The sequence below is a fragment of the Leucopleurus acutus genome (assembly GCF_964270905.1).
Source record: "Leucopleurus acutus genome assembly, chromosome: 10".
Lineage (NCBI taxonomy): Eukaryota > Metazoa > Chordata > Mammalia > Artiodactyla > Delphinidae > Leucopleurus > Leucopleurus acutus.
The window spans coordinates 38864771-38889579 of NC_139153.1; the positions used below are offsets into that span (position 1 = coordinate 38864771).

At 49.6% G+C, this 24809-nt stretch overlaps 2 protein-coding genes across 4 annotated transcripts in view; one reads left to right on the top strand and one right to left on the bottom strand.

Annotated features, from left to right (window-relative positions):
• The window catches only part of RBM6 (RNA binding motif protein 6), a 105564-nt gene extending 102091 nt beyond the window's left edge, over positions 1–3473 (bottom strand). The window contains 1 exon segment of the mRNA XM_082847684.1: positions 3326–3473. The gene's annotated coding sequence lies outside the window, so the exon portion shown is untranslated.
• A 6046-nt stretch (positions 3474–9519) lies between these two features.
• Positions 9520–23757, top strand: MON1A (MON1 homolog A, secretory trafficking associated). Of its 3 annotated transcripts, none has more exons than XM_082848540.1 (7): positions 9520–9733; positions 15067–15153; positions 19332–19471; positions 20701–21186; positions 21760–22525; positions 23239–23386; positions 23487–23757. In XM_082848540.1, the coding sequence occupies exons 2-7, from the start codon at positions 15086–15088 to the stop codon at positions 23625–23627; spliced, it is 1749 nt and encodes a 582-aa protein (XP_082704666.1). In that variant the 5' UTR covers positions 9520–9733; positions 15067–15085; the 3' UTR covers positions 23628–23757. The 3 variants fall into 3 exon arrangements, with proteins under 3 accessions (XP_082704666.1, XP_082704668.1, XP_082704667.1); XM_082848541.1 differs by lacking the exon at positions 9520–9733 and adding an exon at positions 10856–10889; XM_082848542.1 differs by lacking the exon at positions 15067–15153.
• The last annotated feature ends 1052 nt before the right edge of the window (positions 23758–24809 follow it).

Below are 24809 nucleotides of genomic sequence, written 5' to 3' on the forward strand. Positions count from 1 at the left end.
AACTAATATGAGGAAAAGTCAAAATGCAAACTCAAGACCATCTGATTCCAAAGCCCATCCTAAAATTCGTATAGAATTTCATAGGTCTCTGAATAGCCTTGAAAAAGAACATAGCTGGAGGACTCTCACTTCCCGATTTCAAAACTTACTATAAAGTTACAGTAATCAAAACAGTGTGGTATTGGTATAAGGACAGACATACAGAACAATGGAATAGAGAACCCAGAAATAAACCCTCACATACATGGTCAAGTTATTTTCAACAAGGGTGCCAAGACCATTCAATGGGAAAAAGACAGTCTTTGCAACAAATGGTCATAGGGAAACTGGATACCCACACGCAAAAGAATCAGGTGGGGCCCTTACCCAACACCATATACAAAAGTTATCTCAAAAAAAGGATTCAAAAGAGGGAAGAGGGCTTCCCTGGTGGCGTAGTGGTTGAGAGTCCACCTGCCGATGCAGGGGACATGGGTTCGTGCCCCGATCCGGGAAGATCCCACATGCCGCGGAGCAAGCCCATGCACCACAACTACTGAGCCTGTGTTCTAGAGCCTGTGAGCCACAACTACTGAGCCACCGTGCCACAGCTGCTGAGCCTGCGCGCCTAAAGCCCGTGCTCTGTGGCAGGAGAGGCCATCGTGATGAGAAGCCAGCGCAGCACAACGAAGAGTTGCCCCCGCTCGCCGCAACTAGAGAGAGCTCGCGCGCAGCAATGAAGACCCAATGCAGCCAAAAATAAATAAATAAATTTAAAAAAAAAAAAAAAAAGAAGAAGAATGAAGTTTGGACACACGCTATGACATGAAAACATTTTTACCTGAAATAAGTCAGACATGAAAGGACAAATATTGTACGATTCCACTTATATGGGTGACCCAGAACAGGTAAATAAACAGAGACAGAATACAGATTAGATGTTACCAGGGGCTAGAGGGAGGGGGCAATAGGAGTTACTTGCTTAATGGTTAGGGTTTCTGTTTGAGGTGATGAAAAAGTTTTAGAAATAGATAATGGTTATGGTTTCATTACATTGTGAATGTAATTCATGCAATGAATTTTATGTGAAGTTTACACATAAAAATGGCTTAAATGGCAAATTTTGTTACAATGTATGTAACAAAATATATTCATCACAACTTTGTAAAAAAAAAAGTAACGTAATATATGAAAAAACACTGAATTAAGCACCTTAAACGGGTGAACTGTATGGTATGTGAATTATATCTCAACAAAGCTATTTCTTAAAAAGGTAACCATGGCTAACATTTAGTGAACACTTTCCACACACCAGGCACTGTTCTAAAAGGATTACATAAACCTCAAAACAACCTACCGAGGTGGCTACATTTCTTAACCTCATTTCACATATGAGGAAATTGAAGTTAAGTAATTTGTCCAATGTCACTCAGGTAGTGGAAGAGTCAGGGGTTCAAACCCTACCAGATTTTAGAGCTCCTACAGTTACCCTGCTCTACTGAGTCCCACAGTGTGATAGGAAGGTTATTAAAGGCACCCAATAGATGCCCCGTTAACTAAGTGAATGAGATGAACAACTACTGTGGAATTCTAGCAGGAAAATAAATTCTAAGCACTTGGAATGTAGCCAGAAGAGTCCATGATTTATCATCTTTAAAATTTCAGAACTTTCCAATAGCGGGAATTTCCTGGTGGTGCAGTGGTTAAGAATCTGCCTGCCGATGCAGGGAACACGGGTTCAAGCCCTGGTTTGGGAAGATCCTACATGCCACGGAGCAACTAAGCCCCTGCACCACAACTACTGAGCCCGCGCCCAGAGCCTGTGCTCTGCAACAAGAGAAGGGACTGCAATGAGAAGCCCGCACACCACAACAGAGTAGCCCCCACTCGCCGCAACTAAAGAAAGCCTGCACGCAGCAACGAAGACCCAATGCAGCCTAAAATAAATAAATAAAATTTAAATTTTTTTTCAAAAAAAGAATTTTCCAATAGTCTTTAATGTTAATACAACTCTGAGTTAGATTATTAACACACCATTTCATACATTTAAACACGGGCAGAAGAGTATAACCTTGCCCATGTATCTTCAATAAGACTGGAGAGTTCACTTAGTAACCTCTCCATTGACAATTCTCCTCTGAAAGGCTACAAACAACTAGGCTCCTAAAGGCAACAAAAGTAAACCCAATTCTGGTAACAGAATTCTATAAAGAAGAGTGCTACAAATGTCCAGAAACAGAGACCTAGTACCTATTCTATAGGTTAGGTACCTAGTTAGATGCCTGTTAACCAGGCAAGGTTCAGGTCCAACTTTTGTGTGTTTCACCAGAATGCTAACATACCATTGTCAGTCCTACCCTCACTTATCAGTTCTTGATACCTCTCCTATAGTCCTCACAAGTTTGCTGATGTTGACATTATTAAACCATTCACATTGGTGGCACTACTCAACAGGAAGTTGAAAACTAACAAACCTAGGGCACAATCCAGAGTTCAGAAATGAATCAGGTGACCAGGCGCATCTAAGTCTACTGAACTCCACCTAGATCCCCGCAATTCTGACCTTCACAAGCAAACCTGGAATGTGCAAAAAATACAAGTACTCTTACAGTTTATGTACCCTACAAAACAAGGCCCTTTGTTTTATTAAAAAATGCACGCCCAGAGTTGAGCCCATAAGCACAACATCAATTCTAAAATTAAGAGAAAAACACAGATTTACAACGCCAAAAGGAATCTAAAAAGCGAATACGAGGAAACTTCCCTCTCCTCCTACCTGCGCCCAACGGGTGCAGGACCCACCAGACCACTCCCCTGGCTCCAGATTCTACAGCCCCGAGTGCCGGGCTCCGAACTCTCGCGCCCTGTGGTCCGGCTGAGCCCACTCGGGTCTGTCCAGGTCTGAGAGTGAGGCTACATGCTAAGCACAAAAAAAGCTCCCTCTTGAACGATGCCTCAGAACTGTATCAGAATCTTTAAAAAGCAGGAAAAAAGGAGGAAGAAAGGGCCGCCTGCTTGGAGCTCCTCAGACCAGGAGCACCGAACCGCAACCACGCGCCAGCTACAAAACACCGCAGCCGGCCGCCCCGAGACTGGACCGGTAATTCCACCGCCGCGCCGGGCCCCGCCCCGGGCCCGCGACCATTCTGGGGCGTTCCTCCCGTGGGCGGCGCCTCCCTCACCACACCGCCACTTGGCTCTCTTCCTGAGCGAGGCCGCGGCCGCCCCGCGACACCGAAGCTGCAGCTTCTAGCCCGCGCGGGCCCGCGACGTCCAGAGCGGCCTGGCAGGCCGGCTCCTTTCCCCCAGGCTCCGGCACGCCCTCTCTACGGCCCCAAGCCCTTACCGAGGCAGCGCGGCCTCCGCGGCCCGCTCCTCCTAATCCTCGTCCGCTGCCACCGACCCAGCGCCGCGGAGACCGGAACTTCCTCCGCGCCGAGCCGCTGCCTTCACAAAGGCGCCGCCGCCTTTAGCGCTCTGCCCGCCGGGAGATGGAGTACCGCGGCCGGTCGCACCGAATCCACTCCCGGCGTACCCCGCGCGGGGGGCGGAGGGCGGGGCGGGAGGGGGGTGCTTGCCTGCGCGGGTGGGACGTAAGAGCACGCTCTCGTCGGCGTCCAATGGGAGGGCGCCCTTCCCTCCCCCCCCAACTCCGTCCGCCGGGGCTGCTGGGGGTTGTGGTTTGGCCTCTGGCCCACGGGTTCTAGTTCTTTTTCGGTCTTTGGAGTTGAGCGAGGCGTGCATTTTCTTGGTGGCTTGGCCTTCTCGAGTTTTGCTCCCCGCCAGAGCGCACATATGGCCCCGGCCTGCGTAGCTTGAAAACGACTTATTTTCCGTTAATATGAAGGAAATGGAAGGGAGGCGTCTCCAGCCTAAGACTTCCGAGGCAGAGGCTTCTGGCCCACACAAGAGCATGTTTTCCGACCCTCCCATAGGATAGGGAAGCAGTAGTCACAGAGGCTCGTCTCCTTTTCCTTCTGATGGGTTTCCAAGTTAGGTATTACCGACTCAGGAATACCAGGTGGGTGTCATCTGTGTTAAAGGTTTAATAGCCCTACCTACGAAGGAAAATCTACTCAGTTTACACAGAGCCTTGCTAGCTCGGGCAATACATCTGGCCAAGAGTGACTTGTGCGAGGTCACAGAGGAACTGGAAAGTATCTGCAAATCAGCAATCTAGTGGAAAACGGGGCAGCACAACTTTCAGTTTGCAGCTCATGTCCGGAATCTCCTTACAGCTAATGTTCTTCAAATGGCCAGCTCCAAGCTTCCAGGTGGATCATCTACATTGTTGAAATGCTTGCTGGTTCCAGCTACCTGGTATCGCCAGGTAGTGGCTCTTCAGGGAAGGTAACCTGATTTTATAGCCTGAATTCAACATCATGGAATCGAAGAAGTCTGCTGCAAGAAAAGCCTATAAATCATTCTAAAATAAAGCAAGACTTATCTGTAGAGAAAAGAGATTGTTGAGTTAAGTAGTCTTTAAAGTTACCTTCCCACTTTTCAAACATCTTGGCTGGAAGTCATTCAAGAACTGCATGAAGCTCTTGCTGTGTGCCAGGCACTGTATCAGGTGCTGGGGCCACAGGAACCTGAACAAAGCTGATAAACTTTGCTGCTCTGGGGACTTACCTGGTGGTCCAATGGCTAAGACTCTGCCCTAGCAATGCAGAGGGCCCGGGTTTGATCCCTGGTCGGGGAACTAGACCCCACATGCATGCCACAACTAAGAGTTTGCGTGTCGCAACTAAAAAGATCCCGCATGCCACAACAAAGATCCCATGTGCCACAACTAAGACCTGACACAGCAAAATAAATACTTAAAAAAAAAAAAAGCAAAACTTTGCTGCTCTGGTGGAGATGGGAGTGGGGGTGGTTACTGAAGACAGACAACAAACTAAACAAGATATACAATCTCTGCTGAAATGAGTTTGGTTTCTGTAAGGAGGGAGATGGAAAGCTGTCAGAGGGCTCTAAACAGAATAATATCATGGCTTCCATGTAACCGGGATCCCTCTGGCTGCTGTGTAGAGAATAAACTGAAGGTGGGCAGGGCAGAAGCATGCCAGCTGATTAAGAGACTGTTGCAGTAATAAAACCACAGAAGGATAATACTTGTACCTATGTGGCCACAGTGGAAACAGGAAACATGGTCTGGGATGAGGGGAAAGAGGGAAGAATGTCAGAGGAGCAATTTTGGTAGGAAGAGCAGGAGCTCAGTTTTGGGTAGGTTGTGGGTTTTTTTGTTTTTTTTGTGTGAGGTACGCGGGCCTCTCACCATTGTGGCCTCCCTCATTGCAGAGCACAGGCTCCAGACGCACAGGCTCAGCGGCCATGGCCCACGGGCCCAGCCGCTCCGCGGCATGTGGGATCTTCCTGGACCAGGGCACGAACCCGCGTCCCCTGCATTGGCAGGTGGACTCTCAACCACTGCGCCACCAGGGAAGCCCTGGGTAGGTTGTTTTTGATGCCTAGTAGACAAGATGTGGAGTTGGCAGTTGGCTACATGAATCTGGAGTTCAAGGTAAAGGTCAGGGATAGAGATGCAAATCTGGGAGGTATCAACTTATCGCTGGTGCTGATATTTAAAGACATGGACCTGGATGAGATGACCTAGGGAATGAAGGAGTGAGAATAACCGGAGAGCAGAGTTGCAGCCCTGAGGCCTGGGGCACACCAGCACTAAGAGGTTTCAGGGAAGAGGAGGAACACCTACACAGAGCTGTGGGTACTTTGACTTTGCTTCCCAAACTGGACCATTGTTGGTGGTTCTTTCCCTTATCGGATAGTACTTTGTCCTCTGAGGAGGTAAACATATGAAAGAACTAATTATTTTTGCCTTATGCCCAAGCTCCTTGGGCAATAATAATTGCTACCCTTGTTCACAACTCTTTGCCTGGCCTTGTGCTGACATTTCATTATCTCATTTAATCTTCACAATAACTGTATGATATCCCCTTTTGTAGTTATGAAAACCAAAGCCCAGAAAGATTAACTTGCTGAAGCTGGAAAGTAGAGGGTGGGGGGATTCCAACCCAGGTCAGTCCTACTCCAAGGCTCATGTTCCTGCCTACTTTCCCCTTTTCCTTATGGTGATTATTGAGTTTTCAGAGGAAGCATCTAGAATTTTTTTTTTTAACTTACATTGGCCCATAGTACTTGTAAGGTTGTTTATATTGCCTAAGACCAGGAATATGAATATTTAGAATAGCTGACCCAGAACAGCGCCCTCGCCCGGAATGGGGAGCACAACGTCCAGCTGCAGAGGTAGCTTGACTCACTTTCAGCCCCTAAATTCTCACATGGAAGAACCCAGCAAAGAGGAAGACTGTTGTGCTGCCTGTTGTTCTTTGTTGCCTTGGTCACACTTGGGGCCATGACTCTTCAGCATCGAAAGTAGGGACTTGATCAAATGGGACTCATCAAAATGAGAGACAGGAACCAGGAGAGATACAGATAATACAAGGGCCACAGAGGAAATTTTCCAGCAGAGCAGGAAAACCAGCTGCCTTACCAGGAACTGCAAAGTAATAAAAACAGGAAGGAAAACCTCTTCAAAATTTCCAGGGAAGAACTGACTATTCTTTTTTTTTAAATTAATTTATTTTATTTATTTATTTTTGGCTGCGCTGGGTCTTCGTTGCTATGCGCGGGCTTTCTCTAGTTGTGGTGAACGGGGGCTACTCTTCACTGGGGCGCGTGGGCTTCTCATTGTCGTGGCTTCTCTTGTTGTGGAGCATGGGCTCTAGGCGCACAGGCTTCAGTAGTTGTGGCACGTGGGCTCAGTAGTTGTGGCTTGTGGGCTCTAGAGCTCAGGCTCAGTAGTTGTGGCGCACGGGCTTAGTTGCTCTGCGGCATGTGGGATCTTCCCGGACCGGGCTCGAATCCGTGTCCCCTGCATTGGCAGGCGGATTCTTAACCCCTGCGCCACCAGGGAAGCCCGACTATTCTTATTATTAGCTCAGAATACTTCATATTATATAATCTTGTATTTGTAGGAGGGAGAAACTGCTGAAGATGCTGAAAGAGTCATTTAAAAATTTGCCCTGAGTCACACCAGCAAGATAGCAACAGGGCTGGTAACAGATCCCAGCCTCAGGATACAATCGGGTCTTTTCACTTCAGCTACAACATTTTCACAGCACCTCAGGTTCTGAAATGTCCACTCAAGCTATGAAAGAAAAGACATCTGGGGAAGAACAGAGGTCTTATTACCTTTGCTCCAGTTCTAGCTAGTCCTCACCACTGCCCAAGGCTAATCCTCACTCAAAGCCCAAGGCTTGAAGCAGCATCATACAGGGCACAGAATTGACATGTATTATTATTCCAAAAGACCTAGATTTATTTCCTGGTAATTTATCAGTAAAAAGTGACCTTTAGGGCTTCCCTGGTGGTGCAGTGGTTGAGAGTCCGCCTGCCGATGCAGGGGACACGGGTTTGTGCCCCAGTCCGGGAGGATCCCACATGCCGTGGAGCAGCTAGGCCCGTGAGCCATGGCCGCTGAGCCTGCATGTCCGGAGCCTGTGCTCCGCAACAGGAGATGCCACAACAGTGAGAGGCCCGCGCACCACAAAAAAAAAAAAAGTGACGTCTAGGAAGGGTTGTCCCAATATTCAAATATAGGTCAATAGGTTGATTTAAACAGAGTTTTAAATCACAACCTTAAAACTTTTCGTAAGTAGCCACAACGGTTTGCTCTGAGTTTCCTAGGTTCAAGAGTTAGCCAGAAGCCCATGGGGTAAATGGCCACTTGCTTGGCTAAGGAGATGCAATACTTCCAAATGACAGTGGTGCTATCTGGTTGAGCTGATGTGCTTGAAAGCAAGAGTGGGACTCAGATAAGCCCTGAGGTCACATGGAGACTGTTGAGGAGATTGGTTAGGTATGTTTAAAAAAACTTTAAATTTGTCTTCTATAGGGATCAATTCTATGGGCTGCAGCTTCTGGTTAATGGAATGTAGCCAGGATATTTCTGTATCAACCAGAGAATATGAGACCTTCTTGGCTTGAACTCTCATAATGTAATATGGCAGGATTAATGAGAGTAAAACTATATAAATGATATTTACTCTAAGGGTGGGAGCCTGTCCTGCTGAGCTAGTAAGGAGAGAAAATACTGAGTGACCTGTGGAGACAGGGAGAGACTCCTCTCTCCTTCCCAGGGGAAAAGATAGTTAAGGAATTGGGCATTTTCTCACACGTTCTTAACTATCAATAAAAGGGAGGAGAAAGCTCCCCTTAAACTATGTGCGAAGGTCTAAGCCCTGTGCAAAGCCATCTCCGGTAAAAGGCCACAGCTTTGTCACAATGTCAGTCACAGTCCAGTGTTGTGGAGGTAGGCTCCAAGTGGCAGCTGTCTGAGACTATGAGAAAAGCCCAGGGGCAGAGCTCTCCCTCAATTCCAGTGTAGGACTGAGATGGAGACAGAACACTGCATTGGGGTGTTTGGAGCAGCAGAGAGAATCAAAGGAGTGACTTCATACTTTTTCCTTCATCCCTGAACTGTTGGGTGAATTAACCATGAGGCTATTAAGTGATTTAATTGCTTCAGAGAAAACATGAGCAGTATTGTTGTTAATCCCTAATTTTATTTCTTTAAACTACTCTCCAAAAGTAAACTTGTTGATTTTATGTTTTCCTGTTTTTTTCTAGAGGTGGTATCCAGGCATTCATCTTTTTTTAAAAGTTCCCCAGGTCATTCTATGTGCAGAGTTGAGAGCTACATTCTAGAGATTCATACTGATATATGAAAACGTGGCTAAAAGGATGTTCTGGGACTTCCCTGGTGGCACAGTGGTTAAGAATCCACCTGCCAATGCAGGGGACACGGGTTCGAGCCCTGGTCCGGGAAGATCCCACATGCCGTGGAGCAATTAAGCCTGTGCACCACAACTCCTGAGCCTGTGCTCTAGAGCCAGTGAGCCACAACCCCTGAAATCCGTGTGCCTAGAGCCTGTGCTCCGCAACAAGAGAAGCCACTGCAATGAGAAGCCCACTCACCGCAACTAGAGAAAGCCCGCGCACAGCAACGAAGACCCAATGCAGCCAAAAATAAATAAATTTATTTTAAAAAAAAGTAAAAGAAATAAAAGGGTGTTCCTTTAGCAGCAGTTGGTGTGCCTACATCCTTTACAGTCAGTGTGGCCGGGTCCACTAATGACATTAATCCAGCCCCCAAACTTGCACTGTCCTTCCACAATTAGTGGAGGAAACAATGCCATAGTCTCTTTCTTTCGCTTTAAATAAACCTCTTGTTGGCTCGGGCGGAGGAGCTAGGAAGTCTGGGCCTGCGGTCCACCCCAGTCTTTGGGTTTGGGGAGGTGCCTGAGTTTGGCCGGGACCCTGTAAAAGGCGGTGCGGGATGATGCCACCGCTGACCCGGGTCAGGCCCCGCCCAGGTCTCTGCCGGGACCTGGCGCCCCGCCCCACCTCGCGGCGGCCGTGCACTGCGAACTACATTTCCCATAATGCACACCGGGGCGGGCAGGGCCAGGCCCAGCGACTGGAGCCGGGCCTCCGCCGCCAAAGGCCGGCGAGTGCTGTCTTCTTGAGCCGGCAGCCGGGCAAGGGGCCGTGAGAGGGAGCGGTGGCCTGCGCTGTGGCCATGTCTGCGTCTGCAGGGGGCCGTGGTCCCGCGAACCTGAACCATCAGTCCGGGCCCGGCCGGACACCCGTGACCTCCCGGGGGTCCGGCAGAGGGCAGTGACCGGCAATCTCTGTGCTTCCTGACCCCTTCCCCCTCCCCGAGAAACAGGTGAGTCCGACTGCCAACCCACGTGGCTTGGGGGCGCCGAGAGACTGGAGAGCTGTCATCTTTGAAGGGAGGGGCTTGAAGACTGGGGGCCCCTGCAGTCTACGCTGCTATTTGCGGTAGAAGGACTGGGTCTCTCTGGGGTCCCTTCGCCGGTTCCCAGCTGGGGAATACAAAAGGCGAGGCCTGGAACTCTTCCTTCGGCTGGAAGGGCAAAGTCCTGTAGCCCCAACGCACACACATTCGGCCCAGCAGAGTGCTCTCAGAGACTGGCAGAGGTTGACTGTGGGGTGAGCAGGAAGCTCCTGAAAGTGTGTTGAGGCTTGGGACTTTGCCTTCAAGGGTGCCCTGGCTCAGATAACCAAGCTGCCTCTTGCACCTGTTGAGCCACACTTTCTGGGCTCGAGTTTGCTGGGGAGGGCGAGCAGCCTTTGTCAGAAAGGGGAGTGACCATTAGCAGTGACAAGTACCAAGCTATACTCTCAGCGTGGAGTAGGCATCCTGCTGAAGCAGTTACAGCACAGTCGCACCTGGACCCTGTCTGCCACACATCCATGCATCCTGGCACCATCCTCCCAGATAGCCCACTCCCCAAAGGGTCAAGGCAGGATAGGGCACAATCTAAGCAGGAAGAGGGAGCAAGAGTGGTAGGGACCCAGTAGGGAGGGGTTCTTGCAAGGCCCTTCCTCTCTCCAGGCCAGGCACCTAGAGGAGGGAGGCATACCAGAAGGGCTGATTGAGCTAACTTGTTTGGTGACATTGCTCAAAGGCACAGCAGAGCACTTCTAGGGCAAATAGCAAGCCCTGGGGGCTTCTAGAGAGGCTGCCTGAGAAGGGGCCCCAAGGGAGTATCTGGGACTGTTTCTAAGAGACCTCTCTTGCTTAACTGCTTCAGGCCCAGCCACCCAAGAGCTTCAGCCACACAGGTTATGGCTCCAATGGGGTTTGGGGTGGGTTTTGCTATGAGTCATTCACCCTCCCTGCCTAGTTTCCAGTGTAAATGTCCAGAGAACTGTTTGCTTCACCAGGGCTTTTGGCTGGACCCCGATACTTGCCTTGGAGATATTGAGGTACTACATGATTTCAGGTGGTTGGAGAACTGTTCGGAAGGAGATGTCCACTAGCCCCAGCCAGCTGACCCTGCCCTCACAACATGCAGGTACCATGTTGGGTAGTACTCAGCCATGCTGGGCGCAGTTACCTAAATCCCACTGGGATCAGTGGATAGTGGGCCCTCAGGGGTAAGCTGCTGTAGACCTTGTTTTGGTCTTTGAGCCAGAGGCACAAGGCCACAGAGTAGGGACATGTGGTAGAAAGGAGTTCAGCTTGGGAGAGACTTCTGGGAGCAGCAGGGAAGTTACAGGTCTGTCCTGCAACTTCAGGATGAATAGCCAGTTAGCCTGGAGGAACTCCCAGCCCTAGGCCCAAAGGCATCTCTTTGTCCCAGCATCACAGATGGGTCATTTCAGGCCAGAGCCCACCTGGCTTCATGAGGTCAGAAGCACGTCCTGCTCACTAAGGGCCTGGCTCAGGATGAGCAAACTCGCAAAGGACTGATTTACATGGCAGAGATTACTGGATCTGTGTATAAGTGCAGGTACACATGGTCTGAATAAGAATAATCATGATGTGCTAAAGACAGCTGAGTGTATATGTACCTACTCTGTGCCAGGGTAACCAAATTACATGGATTATCTCATTTAATCCTTCCACAACCCAATGAATCAGTGCTGTCATCATCCTCATTTCATAGGTGAGAAAGCTGAGATTTATAAAACCAAGCCAGGTTAATACAGGTCCCTCTGACTCCAGAGCCATTGTTACTGAACACTTAACTACTACCAAGGACTAAGTCTTCCCTACAGGCAGGAGTCTCCCAAGGCTACATTGGAGCTGGGTGTTCTCTGAGGATCTTTCATCTTCTCCCTTCCAAAGTTATTTATCTGACAAATGTTAATTAAAGTCCTGCTTATGGAGCTGACATTCTGAAATTTGCGACAGCTCACAGGGTTACCTTCAATGTAGAAAAATAAAGCAGGGCAAGGGAGATAAGAATCCAGGATATTCCAGGAAGGCCTCTCTGATAAGGTAACACTTGAGCAGCAACCTGAAGGAAGTGACAGAGTGAGTCATGTAGATATTTGGCCAAGTAGTGGAATAGGTGAGGTGGGGGGCAGGGGGAAAAGTAGGGAGGTGTGGTCCAGGCAGAAAATTCAGCAAGAGCAAAGTTCTGAAGTGAAGGAATACTCAGGATTTACATTTACAGTATACTCAAGGAAAGCCATAATGTCAGTGTGGCTGGGTTGAAGCAAAGCAAGTAGGGGAAAGAACAGGAGATGAGGTTGAAGAAGTAATTTGGGGGGTGGGGTGCAGTGCGTGTAGACAGAGAGGTTCTTGTGCACCACTGTGAGGAAATTGGCTTTCTCACTGGGTTAGGTGTGACCGTTACAGACTAGTGAGCAAAGGAGCTACGTGACTTGACTTCTGTCTCAAGCAGATCACTTTGAGTGCTGTGAGAAGGATAGACTGTACAGGGACAAGGACAGAAGTGGGGAGACTGGTTAAAAGACTGTTGCAATGCTGGAGAGGGTGTGGAGAAAAGGGAACCCTCTTATACTGTTGGTGGGAATGTAAATTGATACAGCCACTATGGAGAACAGTATGGAGGTTCCTTAAGAAACCAAAAAGTAGAACTACCATACGACCCAGCAGTCCCACTACTGGGCATACACCCTGAGAAAACCATAATTCAAAAAGAGTCATGTACCACAGTGTTCATTGCAGCACTATTTACAATAGCCAGGACATTTACAATAGCCAGGACCTAAGTGTTCATCGACTGATGAATGGATAAAGATGTGGCACATATATACAATGGAATATTACTCAGTCATAAAAAGAAACAAAATTGAGTTATTTGTAGTGAGGTGGATGGACCTAGAGTCTGTCAAACAGAGTGAAGTAAGTCAGAAAGAGAAAAACAGATACCATATGCTAACACATACATATGGAATCTAAAAAAAAAATGGTTCTGATGAACCTAGGGGCAGGACAGGAATAAAGACACAGACGTAGAGAATGGACTTGAGGACACGGGTATGGGGAAGGGTAAGCTAGGATGAAGTGAGAGAGTGGCATTGACATAGATACACTACCAAATGTAAAATAGATAGCTAGTGGGAAGCAGCCGCATGGCACAGGGAGATCAGCTTGCTGCTTTGTGACCACCTAGAGGGGTGGGATAGGGAGGGTGGGAGGGAGACGCAAGAAGGAGGGGATATGGGGATATTTGTATATGTATAGCTGATTCACTTTGTTACGCAGCAGAAACTAACACGACATTGAAAAGCAATTATACTCCAATAAAGATGTTAAAAAAAAAAAAAAAGACTTGCAGCAATCTGCTAGAGAGATAATGTTGACTGGGACCAATGTGATAGTGGTGGAGGTGATGAGAAGTGGTCAGATTCTGAATATGGGCATTTTCCCATGGAACATCAATAATCTGTTCCATGAAAGTTGGACATTCTGTCTGGAATCACTAACTTAGTATCTGTTTCCCACTTTTTTTTTTAACATTTTATTGAAGTATAGTTGATTTATGTGTTTCCCCATTATTTCAAATGGGAAAAAGTATAATTCTTCCTTCATCAACCCCAAATCCCCAATTTTCTAAAATGGCACTAAAACACAAGGAAAATACATACCTAATATATGCCAAACAAATTATAATGTTAGGATACAAAATGCTTAAAACACTTCTTCCTGATCAAACAGTGTTGCTTTGATACAGCATCATGGCCTCTTTCAGTACCTGCAAATAGCCATGATGTAAAAACCCCTTTTGTTGGCACTCAATGATCTATCAGTTCTATTTGAAATGTAATTTGAGGCTTTAAATGCACATTCCTTTATTAAAAAATATTGATCAAGTGTTGATAATAGTTTTTTTCTATGTAAACATAAGCTCAATCAGTACAAGTTTGTTGTATTAGTTATCTATTGCTGTGTAACAAGTTATCCCAAAACTTAGCAGCTCAAACCAATAATAAATATTTATTATCTCATACAGTTGCTGAGGTTCAGGAATTTGGGAGCATCTTAGCTGGATGATTCAGGCCCAGGGTCTCTCATGAGGTTGCAGTCATTCAAAGGCATGACTGGGGTTAGATGATTTGCTTCCAAGACTGCTTGCTCACATGACTAGCACATTGGTACTGGCTGTTCTTAGGTTTCAGTTTCTTACCACGAGCTCCTCTCTTTACGGCTGCTTGAGTGTCCTCACAACTGATGGCTGCACCTAGAGAGAGTGATCCAAGAGAACAAAGCAGAAGCCACAATGTCTTTTATGACCTAGCCTCAGAAGTCACACATTGTCATTTTCACATTATCCTGTTGGTGACATAGATTAGTTCTGCTCAGTGTGGGATGGGAGTATATAGACTTGAATGCTGGGAGTTGAGAATCACTGGGGACCATTTGGAAGGCTGGCTACCACAGCTGTGTATTAAAAACCAAGAGGCATTCTATGTGGCAAAGGTTAATGAGAGACATTTTGCTGGGTGTACCTGTATTCTGAAGTAAAGCTGACAAGATTTGCTGGTGGTTTGGTATATGAGGTATGGGAAAAAGAGAGGCATAAAGGATGCCTCCAAGATTTTTTGCTAAATAACTGGAAGTATCAAATTGTCTTTCACTGAGATGGAGAAAACTCTGAGAGGAACAACTTTTTAAGGGGATGATCAGGAACTCAGTTTTGGACATATAACTTTGAGATACTATAAGATATCCAAGGGCAGACATCAAGTAAACAGTTAAATGTGTGTGCCTCTGGAAGTCAGAAGAGAGATTAGGGCTGTGAATAAAATTTGGAATCATTAATTTATCAGTGAAATTTAAAACCATGAGACTGAATAAGGTCACCAAGGGATCGAATGAAGACAGAAAAGAGATCCAAGACCTGAAATCTTGGTCCCTCAACAGTAAGAAGAACTGTAAAGAGAACTTAGAAGGAGTGGTCCATGAGGTAGGAGAACCATGAAAGGAGAGTGATGTGCCAGAAACCAAGAGAAGAAAGTGTTTTGAGAGAGAGGAAATAATCATTGTGGCTGCTGAGTGAAGTGAGATGATCCTGGAGGTCACTGGAGACCTTGAGGGAGCAGTGTTACTGGAGTAATAGTTGGAATGGATTCAAGTGTGAATGGGAAAAGTGGAGAGACACCTGAGCGCTCCACATTTCCCCGTCCCTCTGGCCACATGACTAGTTCTGGCCAATCTGGACTTTGAAGTATTTAAGAGTTCTGACATGACCCTCCAGCCCTGTCTTCCATTGCCAGGTGACAGCAGAGCTATAAGATGCTAGTAGCCTGGATTCCTGAATCACTGCCCGGAGGGAGCTGCTCTGAGTTGCTACCAAACCCACAGTACGTGAGCAAAAAATAAGCCTTTAGCGCTCGCTTCGGCAGCACATATACTAAAATTGGAACGATACAGAGAAGATTAGCGTGGCCCCTGTGCAAGGATGACATGCAAATTCCTGAAGTGTTCCATATTTTTTGGTTCAGGCGGTAATGCGAGTGATGGGGAGCGGTGCGGGGTGGCAGATGAAGCTTCGGCTCTCCCGCTGCTCACCTCCTGCTGTGCGGCCCACTTCCTAACAGCCCACGTCCCAGATAGAGGTCCGCAGCCTGGGAGTTGGGGACCCCTGCTGTATATAATGGAGTTAGCCTGTCAAATTAGGAACTTGTAAATATTTTAATACCTATTATCCTTTAGAGATTATTAAAAAATGGTTGCAAAATCTGTGAAGGTGGTCAAAAGGTACAAACTTCCAGTTATAAAATAAATAAATCCTGAGGATGTAATGTACAGCATAGTGACTATAATTAATAATGCTTGTATATTTGAAAGTTGCTAAGGGAGTAGGTATTAAAAGTTCTCATCACAAGAAAAAAATTTTGTAACTATGTGTGGTGATGGATGTTAACGAGACATGGTGGTGACCATTTTGCAATATATACAAATATTGAATCATTATGTTGTAGACCTGGAACTAATATAATGTTATACATAGATTATTTCTCAATAAAAAATGCTTGCAATAAAAAAAAAAAGAAAAAGCCTTTAGGGAATTCCCTGGCAGTCCAGTGGTTAGGACTCTGCACTTCCATTGCCTGCAGCCCAAGTTCAATCCCACAAGCCATGTGATATGGCCAAAACAAACAAAAAAAGCCTTTATGTGTAAAGCCTCTACCATTTTGGCACTCATTTGTTACACAGCATAGCCTAGCTTACGTGACTAATTAAACTCCAAGTACTGTTTACTGTTTTGAGGTTTGTTTGTTTGTTTTATAAAGGACAGCAAAAAAAAAAAAAAAATAGGGTGGTACCTAGAGGGGAATGTAGAGTTAAGGGGAGGTTTGTTTTAAGGTTTTAATTGAAATAAAACAAACATAAAGTTCACAAATCATAAGTACAGCTCAATGAATTATAACAGAGTAAACACATCTAAGGGAAGGTGTTTGGAAAATGGAAGAAACATCAATATATTGGTGATGAATAGGGGAGAAGGGGACACTGATGATCTGAGAGAGGGAGGGACAGCTGCTGAAGCCATATGCTTGGATGGGTGAGAGGGGCTGGAGTGGAGGTGTTAGTGGAGCCCAGACAGCTCATCTTTAGTAAGAAGGAGGAAGGCAGAGTCTGGCAGGTGAGGTGAGGTGGTAGTGGGAATCTTGGAAGTTCTCTTTTGCTGACTTCCATGTCCTCAGTGAAATAGAAGGTAAGGTTATCACTGATGTGCTGAGGGTGAGCATTGGAGAAGATGATGGAAGCTTGAGAAGAGAGAAGATGTGAAGCTCTCCACTAGGGGAGTGGGAAAGTGAGTACACATAGAAATGTAGGGCATTCCCATTTAAAGTAGTTGTTCTGGACCCTCTCCTCAGAAAAAAGCACATACCAATCCAGGCCTCCATCCAAGGAGCCAGGTCCAGAAGCCCTGGCCACAACCCCAGGACTGGCAGTAGCAGCTTGCCCTCTGCCTATATATGGACAGACTCATCTCTCTGGGGTCGCTCTCTCTTTACACAGCAATGCAGACCCCAACCGGGCTTTTAGGTTAGCTTGTAAAATAATGGTCTCCAAGGTTCTCGTGTGGCCTGTGTCTTCTTGCTCAAGATCTGGACATGCCCTAGTTTCCTTAGCACCCACTGCCCTGGGCTCCGTGGTGTTGCGGTGGCTGTTTTGGCCTGTTTTGGATTGCTCCTCTTGGTCTCAGTCTCAGAGGAGACCTTTCTGGATGCCTCCCCAGGTTCCTGTTGAGGGCATGCAGCTTCTTAATTACTCTTCATCAGAAAAGGTGGACCATACCTTGGTCTTCTGGGCTCTGACCCTCGCTGGGAACCATCACTCTTGATTGTCTTGATGGACAGGACTGGTGGCCTAGAAAATCCCAAAAGGTAGATGTTCTCCCAAATAATCTTCCTTTGAAGATTATTCAAAGGGCACTCTGTGTGGGGTGATGCTGTTGACCAGTGGTACCCAACCCCCACTTAACTCTGTGGTGCTCGGGGACCAGTGGGGGCGTGGCCATCAGGCCAGTCTCTGGCCCTGCCTCCCTCTCTGTCTGTTTTGCACATTGAACTGCTTTACAAGATTAATTTGAAGAAAGGATTCCATAGCTTACAACAAAGATGACAGAAGAGCTTGAAAATCAACTCTTTGGGTACACTTGCAGGAGCTGCCCGCTAGGAACTTGTGGTCGGAGAGAGTTCTTAGACACAGGTAAGCAGGGGCCACACAAATGCTAGTGCTGGTGACACTGTTTTGAAATCACTCTTCTCATGAACGTTTTTGAGCACCTACTTCATGCCAGGCTCAGGGTGGAGTCATTTGCCCAAGGTTACAGAGCTAGTAAGGGACAAGCCTCAATTATTCCCTATGGACTCTGCTCCAGGAGGGCAGGGACGGAGTCTGCTTTGCTCACACTAACACCAGTCCCCCCCAGGCCCCTGGCCTGCCTGCAGTGCCTTCCTCATGAGTCTCTGACTAGTCTTCGCTGCCCTTCTAGCCCATCCAGCCAAATTTCTATTCCCTAAAGGGTTAGTGCCTCAGATGGAACCCCTCTCCTATGGATTGTTTGTTGCCTGCCAAATGAAGACCCTTCAGCCTGACATTAAGGGACCTTAGAGGCTGATCCCAAGAGAGCCACCCAACTTCGTTATCCCTGACATCCACTCTTGGCCACCTCCACCTGGCCCTGAGGCTGCAGAAGGACTGGGAGATCAGGCTGAGTTTGTCCTTAGTGTCCATCAAATGGGCACTGAGAACTAACATGTCCATAGTTGTTTTTAACTGGAGAGGTGAGCCCTGGTGCCAAATTCAAAAGGTACAGAATGCAAGGAGAAAAGCAAGGCTTAGGCCTGTTTACTCTGACTCACTTTGTTCATAGTAAATGTCTAAATATCAAAAAGAACTGATTTGTCAACTCAGTTTTGAATGGAGAAATGTTCATGGTAGGATGTACGGTGGAAGATATCAGGATACAGAATGGTTTCAATTACCAGCTCCAGCGCTTCTTTCCTGTCGTGACATTGGACAATGTACTTACACTCTCTCAGCTTCAGTTTCTTCATATATAAAGCTTGTCTGACAAGAGTGCCTGCCTCAGAGAAGAGTGATCAGGATTACATAAAAATCCACATAGGGACTGGAACTTCCCTGGAACTTCTAGGGGTAAAGAATCCGCCTTCCAATGCAGGGGATGCAGGTTCGATCCCTGGTCAGGGAACTAAGATCCCACATGCCACGGGGCAACTAAGCCCACGTGCCATAACTAGAGAGAGAAAGAAACACTGCACACCACAACTAGAGAGAAGCTTGAGTGCTGCAACTAAGACCCGACACAGGGACTTCCCTGGTGGCGCGGTGGTTAAGAATCCGCCTGCCAATGCAGGGGCATGGGTTTGATCCCTGGTCCAGGAAGATCCTGAAGATCACAGAGCAACTAAGCCCATGCGCCACAACTACTGAGCCTGCGCTCTAGAGCCCGTGCTCCGCAACGAGAAGCCACCGCAATGAGAAGCCCGCACACCACAACGAAGCTTAACCCCTGCTCACCGCAACTAGAGAAAGCCCACAAGCAGCGACGAAGACCCAACACGGCCAAAAAAAAAAAAAGTATATTTATTTATTTATTTTGGCTGCACCGGGTCTTAGTTGCATCAGGCAGGATCTTCATTGCAGCATGCAGGATCTTTAGTTGTGGCATGAGGGATCTTTTAGTTGCAGCATGCTGCTCTTAGTTTCAGCATGCGGGAACTAGTTCCCTGACCAGGGATTGAGCCGGGCCCCCTGTATTGGGAGCACAGAGTCTTAACCACTGGACCACCAGGCAAGTCCCCCATGCATTCTTTTATAATCAGAAAGAGAACAGCACGCTTCTTTAGAAGGGAATATTCAGAACCCATTCCCCAGAGGTTTGAGTTAGCTGGGTCCTGGTGAGGGATACTTTCCTGTACTTAACCACTCTTAATTATGCCAGTGACTCCTGCCACTAGCACCTTCCCGCTTACCCTCAATGATGCCTTTGTTTGCCCCACAGGAGAGCCCAAGGGATGGCTGCTGACATGCAGAGGAAGAGAAGCAGCGAAGGCCCTGATGGCACTTTGGCTCCTTCTCATGGGCAGAGTGTGGAGAGAGCTGAGAGCCCCACACCAGGACTGGCCCAGGGAATGGAGCCAGGTATGGGCAGGGTGTGCAGCCCCAGCCAGCTTACAGCTAGAGCAGCCTCCAGGGCAATCGGGATTCCCAACCACTCTTTCACTGTCACTCATTCATGCATGCTCACTTGTTAGCTATTTGTCATGTGCTGGGGATACTGCAAGGATCCAGGCTCAGTGTGCATCTGGCCTTCCTCTCCACTTCATGTTGTGCCACTTGCCCTGTGCTGTCTTGCCACCAGTGTGGGCTCTTCTCCTATTTCCTGTGTCTACAGGTACCTCCCTGGCTCCTTCTCTCTCCCTCAGCTCTCAACTTAAATGTCACCTCCTCACAAGAGAGGCCTGCTCTGACCATGCTCTGCACAGAACACTAGTTATTTTGTAGTCTTATTTGTGTGTGTATGTATTGCCCATCTTTCTTGTCCACAAGATTGTGAGCTCTTTGAGCACAGAGCTGTTGTATCCCCAATGCCTGGTACAGTGTTGAACTCATAATAGAGACTCAAAACATATCTCTTGAACTCTTCTGTCCAAAAAAAAATCAGTAAAGGAAAACTGACATGGTCCCTGCCTTGGGGGAGCCACAGGCTAGTGAGAGCATTCCAGTGGAGGGGGTTAGGAACCATGGGTCCCTGTGCAGGGTCAGGGAGCCTTCTCCCAGGGAGAGAGATTTGCTGAGCACAGGAGGTATTCCAGGCACAGGGCGAGGTGCTGGGAACACAGCAGCGAAAAACCAGGTTCCTGCCCGTGAGGGGGAACCCCACTGCAGTTGGGGAGAAGGGCAATAACTGATAAGTGCCCCAAGAGAAGTCAAGGAGGGGGATATGATAGAGTGCCTGGGTTTGGGGGTCAGGTGACAGGGACAACTAACATATTTGCTGTGAGCTGAAGTGTGACAGGGAGCTGGCATGCAAGGAGGTGGGAGTGCCTTCCATGCAGAGGGAACAGGAGATGCAGAGGCCCTGAGGTAGGTGGGGATATCCAAAGAGCAGATGCACGAAGGGCTGTGAGATGAGAGTGAGAGGGGCAGGCAGATACTGGCTACCACCGCAGCCTTGAGGGGTTGGGGTCTTATTCCCAGGGTGAGGGGAGGAGGCTGGTGGGCTGTAAGTCACAGCAAAGCATGACTTGTAGCCAGAAGGAACAGTGGCTTACCTCATCAGGACAGGCAGAGTACTGTATTGGGCACCTTGCTGGTGAGGTGGTCTGCCAGAAGCTACTGCTCTAAACACCAGTGCTTTTGGCTGGCAGGTGCCGGACAGGAGGGTGCCATGTTCGTCCATGCCCGTTCCTATGAGGACCTGACAGAATCAGAGAATGGGGTGGCTTCTGGGGAGAGCCCCAAGGAGGGTGCTGGTGGTCCTCCACCTCTGCCTACAGACATGCGCCAGATCAGCCAGGACTTCAGTGAGCTGAGCACCCAGCTGACAGGTGTCGCCCGAGACCTGCAGGAGGAGATGCTTCCAGGAAGCTCTGAGGACTGGCCGGAGTCCCCAGGGGCAGCTGGGCGACCAGCCACAGAGCCCCCAAGAGAGGGCACTGGTGAAGGGGATGAGGAGGAGACTGCTGAGGCATGGCGCCTGCACCAGAAGCATGTCTTCGTGCTGAGCGAGGCGGGGAAGCCTGTGTACTCCCGCTATGGGTCAGAGGAGGCACTTTCCAGCACCATGGGTGTCATGGTGGCCCTGGTGTCCTTCCTGGAGGCTGACAAGAATGCCATCCGTTCCATCCATGCAGGTGAGCCACCAGGAGGGGCGTGCCAGGAGGTCTCCCTGGCCAGGACAGACCATACCAGGTTTCGGACTCCCAGGGACTAGAGGGCTGGGATGTGCTGTGTGGCCAAGGGTAGTCCCTCCACCTCACCGAGCCCCAGGTCCTCATCTGAACACGGGAAAACAACACTGACTGCCTCATAGGGCTGTTGTGGGGGCCAAAGGTGGCTCGCACATGGGCTTTGCCCTTGGAGAAGGTGAGAAGCCGGGGGAGGTGACCAAAATAATCCCAGGTCTTGAGCCCCACCCAGCTCTTGCCACTTAGCCCAAGAATGTGTGTCTTTCTGAAGTGCTTCCTGCATTTTAGCTGGTCCCAGTCTGTGAAACAAGTGGCAGGAAAGGGGAAAGGGGGGGACAGGGGGGCCCATGGGCATCTGTTTTTCTTTCATCCTGAAGCCCCCTCTGTGTGCACAGTTCTGAGGGGAGGTGGAGAGATTGTGGAAAGCGGGGCTCTGAGGGTGCTAGGGCAGGCCATTCAGGGAGGGCTTTCCGGAGAAGGGCTGAAGCTGACACCACCCCTATCCATCGGTCCCATCAGATGGCTACAAGGTAGTATTCGTGCGCCGGAGCCCACTGGTGCTGGTGGCGGTGGCCCGCACGCGGCAGTCGGCACAGGAACTGGCGCAAGAGTTGCTCTACATCTACTACCAGATCCTGAGCCTTCTTACCGGCGCGCAGCTGAGCCACATCTTCCAGCAGAAGCAGAACTATGACCTGCGGCGCCTGCTCTCGGGCTCTGAGCGCATCACGGACAACCTGCTGCAGCTCATGGCGCGAGACCCCAGTTTCCTGATGGGGGCGGCGCGCTGCCTGCCCTTGGCGGCGGCCGTGCGCGACGTCGTGAGTGCCAGCCTGCAGCAGGCGCGCGCCCGCAGCCTCGTCTTCTCCATCCTGCTGGCGCGCAACCAGCTCGTGGCGCTTGTGCGCCGCAAGGACCAATTCCTGCACCCCATCGACCTGCACCTGCTCTTCAACCTCATAAGTTCCTCCTCGTCCTTCCGCGAGGGCGAGGCCTGGACGCCCGTGTGCCTGCCCAAATTCAACGCAGCCGGCTTCTTCCACGCACACATCTCTTACCTGGAGCCTGACACGGATCTCTGCCTGCTGCTCGTCTCCACCGACCGTGAGGACTTCTTTGCAGTGTCTGACTGCCGCCGCCGCTTTCAGGAGCGCCTGCGGAAGCGCGGAGCGCACCTGGCGCTGCGGGAGGCACTGCGCACACCTTACTACAGTGTTTCCCAAGTGGGCATCCCTGACCTGCGCCACTTCCTCTATAAGTCAAAGAGCTCGGGACTCTTCACCAGGTGAGGGAGGGCCTTGGGGAGACTGCTTGAGGGAGACAAGGGCGTGGGGGGGGGGGCGGCTTGTTGGGCCTGAGCTCTGATGCAGTCCTGAAGCTGATGACCCCTCTGGGAATGGACCGACCTGCTGTGTCTGTTTGACTCTGATACCAGGGGCCCAAACCCCCTATCACCCTACTCCCCATCAGCATACACCTCTCTACTTCAGTCATTTCCCATAAGGCCTTGAAATACCCAATACACCCAGGGAAGGAAGCTGGAACAGAGGTCTCCTCTGTTTGGTCAGTTTGGTCCAGCCCAGGATGCACAACTCCTCCACTTCCTCCTCCAGCAGAGGGGCTGGGGCCAGATGAGGCATCTTCTATCCTCCTCTTACCCCTTTTTGGTCCAGAAGGTTCCTGGCTCACTTTTCCTTCATCTCAGACCTGTCACTCTGTCTAGGACACCTAAACCCAGATTGGTTTCTCCAAGGGAGGGTCACCAAAGATGCCATGAACTTGGGGGAGAGGGGAGAACAGGGCTCCAGTCTGGGTGGGCCCAGCTTTGTCCTGGGGAGTCTTCAGTGGTGAGGAGACAATGCCTTGTCCTGGGGTTGGGGGGGGCATTTGGAGGGTAGGACCCATGGTGGAGTCTCCCTGGCCAGGAATAGGTGTTTCTGGATCTCCAGAGAAGCCAGTGGAAGTCATTCCTTTGCGAACCTACTCCCCCATCTCCAGCCCTGAGATCGAGGCCCCGTACACCAGTGAAGAGGAGCAGGAGCGGCTGCTGGGCCTCTACCAGTACCTGCACAGCCGCGCCCACAATGCCTCCCGCCCACTCAAGACTATCTACTACACGGGCCCCAACGAGAACCTCCTGGCTTGGGTAAGGCAGCCCTGGGATGGGCTGGGCTTCATCGGGGTCCGGGGCAAGGGCCACAAGGGTTGTCTAATCTGGATGACCACCCTGTGCCCCCTTCCTCCAGGTGACAGGCGCCTTTGAGCTCTACATGTGCTACAGCCCCCTGGGGACCAAGGCGTCGGCCGTCAGTGCCATCCATAAACTGATGCGCTGGATCCGCAAAGAAGAAGACCGCCTCTTCATCCTCACGCCCCTCACATACTGATGAGAATGTGTGTGGGCTCGGCCCTCCTAGGCACACCAGGCTGTGGAAGCCGTGGGAGCTTCCAGGTGGGGCTGGCCTCTGGCCCAGGCAGCAGGCAGGGACTGTGGGTTGGTGTGTGCATTAAAGTGCTTTGGGGAAGACACTTGTGGGCCTTGTCACTGGTTCCTTCACTCTCACTCACACACAGACGCTGGATCCTCCTCCCTAGGCCCTGCCCATGCTTCCCCATGCACAGCATCACATGTGCTCAGAGTTGGCCCCTGGGCTGGGGCTGTTTTCATTCAGCTGAAGTCCTGCCACATGTAAAGTGTTCTCTAGGACCCCACTGGCCTTCCCCACCACGACCAACCTCCCGCGATGCCCCACCCCACACTCAGTCTGAGCCCCTGGTGCCTCCCCTGTCACTCCTAGGTGGGATTCCCAGCTGCATGGCCTGAAGGACCACCCAACCACCTGGGAGCCCTGACTGTGGCTCTGCTTAATGGACTGCTGTATTTCAGCAGGGGCTGAGCTGAGTAAGACAGGGACAGTCAAGTGGAGAGAGTCTGAGCCCGGGCATGGGTGGGAGCCCTTGGTGAGGTGGCCCAGTGTTCAGCACAAATTCAGAGTCCAGCCTCACTATAGCTGTAGGCCTCTGGGGAAACTATTCCAGCTTAGGGTTCCTCATGAAGGCTGTCCACCTCAGCTCCCCTACCTCTAGCCAGCACATTCCTCAGGATGGCCCCCAGGAGTGAGCCAGAGGACCTGAAAGAAGACCCAGCTGACCTCTGGGGCTGGAGTGGACCCTGCCCTAAGAAGGGCTGATGCCCTTTTCAGTCACCCTGTTCCCTGGCATGGCCCAGCCTACGTGGGTCACCAGGAACATCCCAGGAGGCTCAGCAGTGAAGGCCCAGCCCCATTCACTCTACCATGAGACCTTCTTAGGACAGAGCCCAAGGCACAGTGCAGAAAGCTTCTACCTTCCTGCTGGGGACTCTCCCAGTTATGCCACAACTGACCCATCTCACTGGCCAGGGAAACAGAAGACTAGGAAGTGTTTGGGAGAATAGTGTCCATGGAATATGCTCTTCAGACTATAGAGTGAATCACCTTCATGCAGTCTCTGAGTGCTGGAGCAAGATACTGTGCCACTAAAACCAACCCATGCTGGAAAATATGTCTTTGTAGGTGGCATAGGCCAAG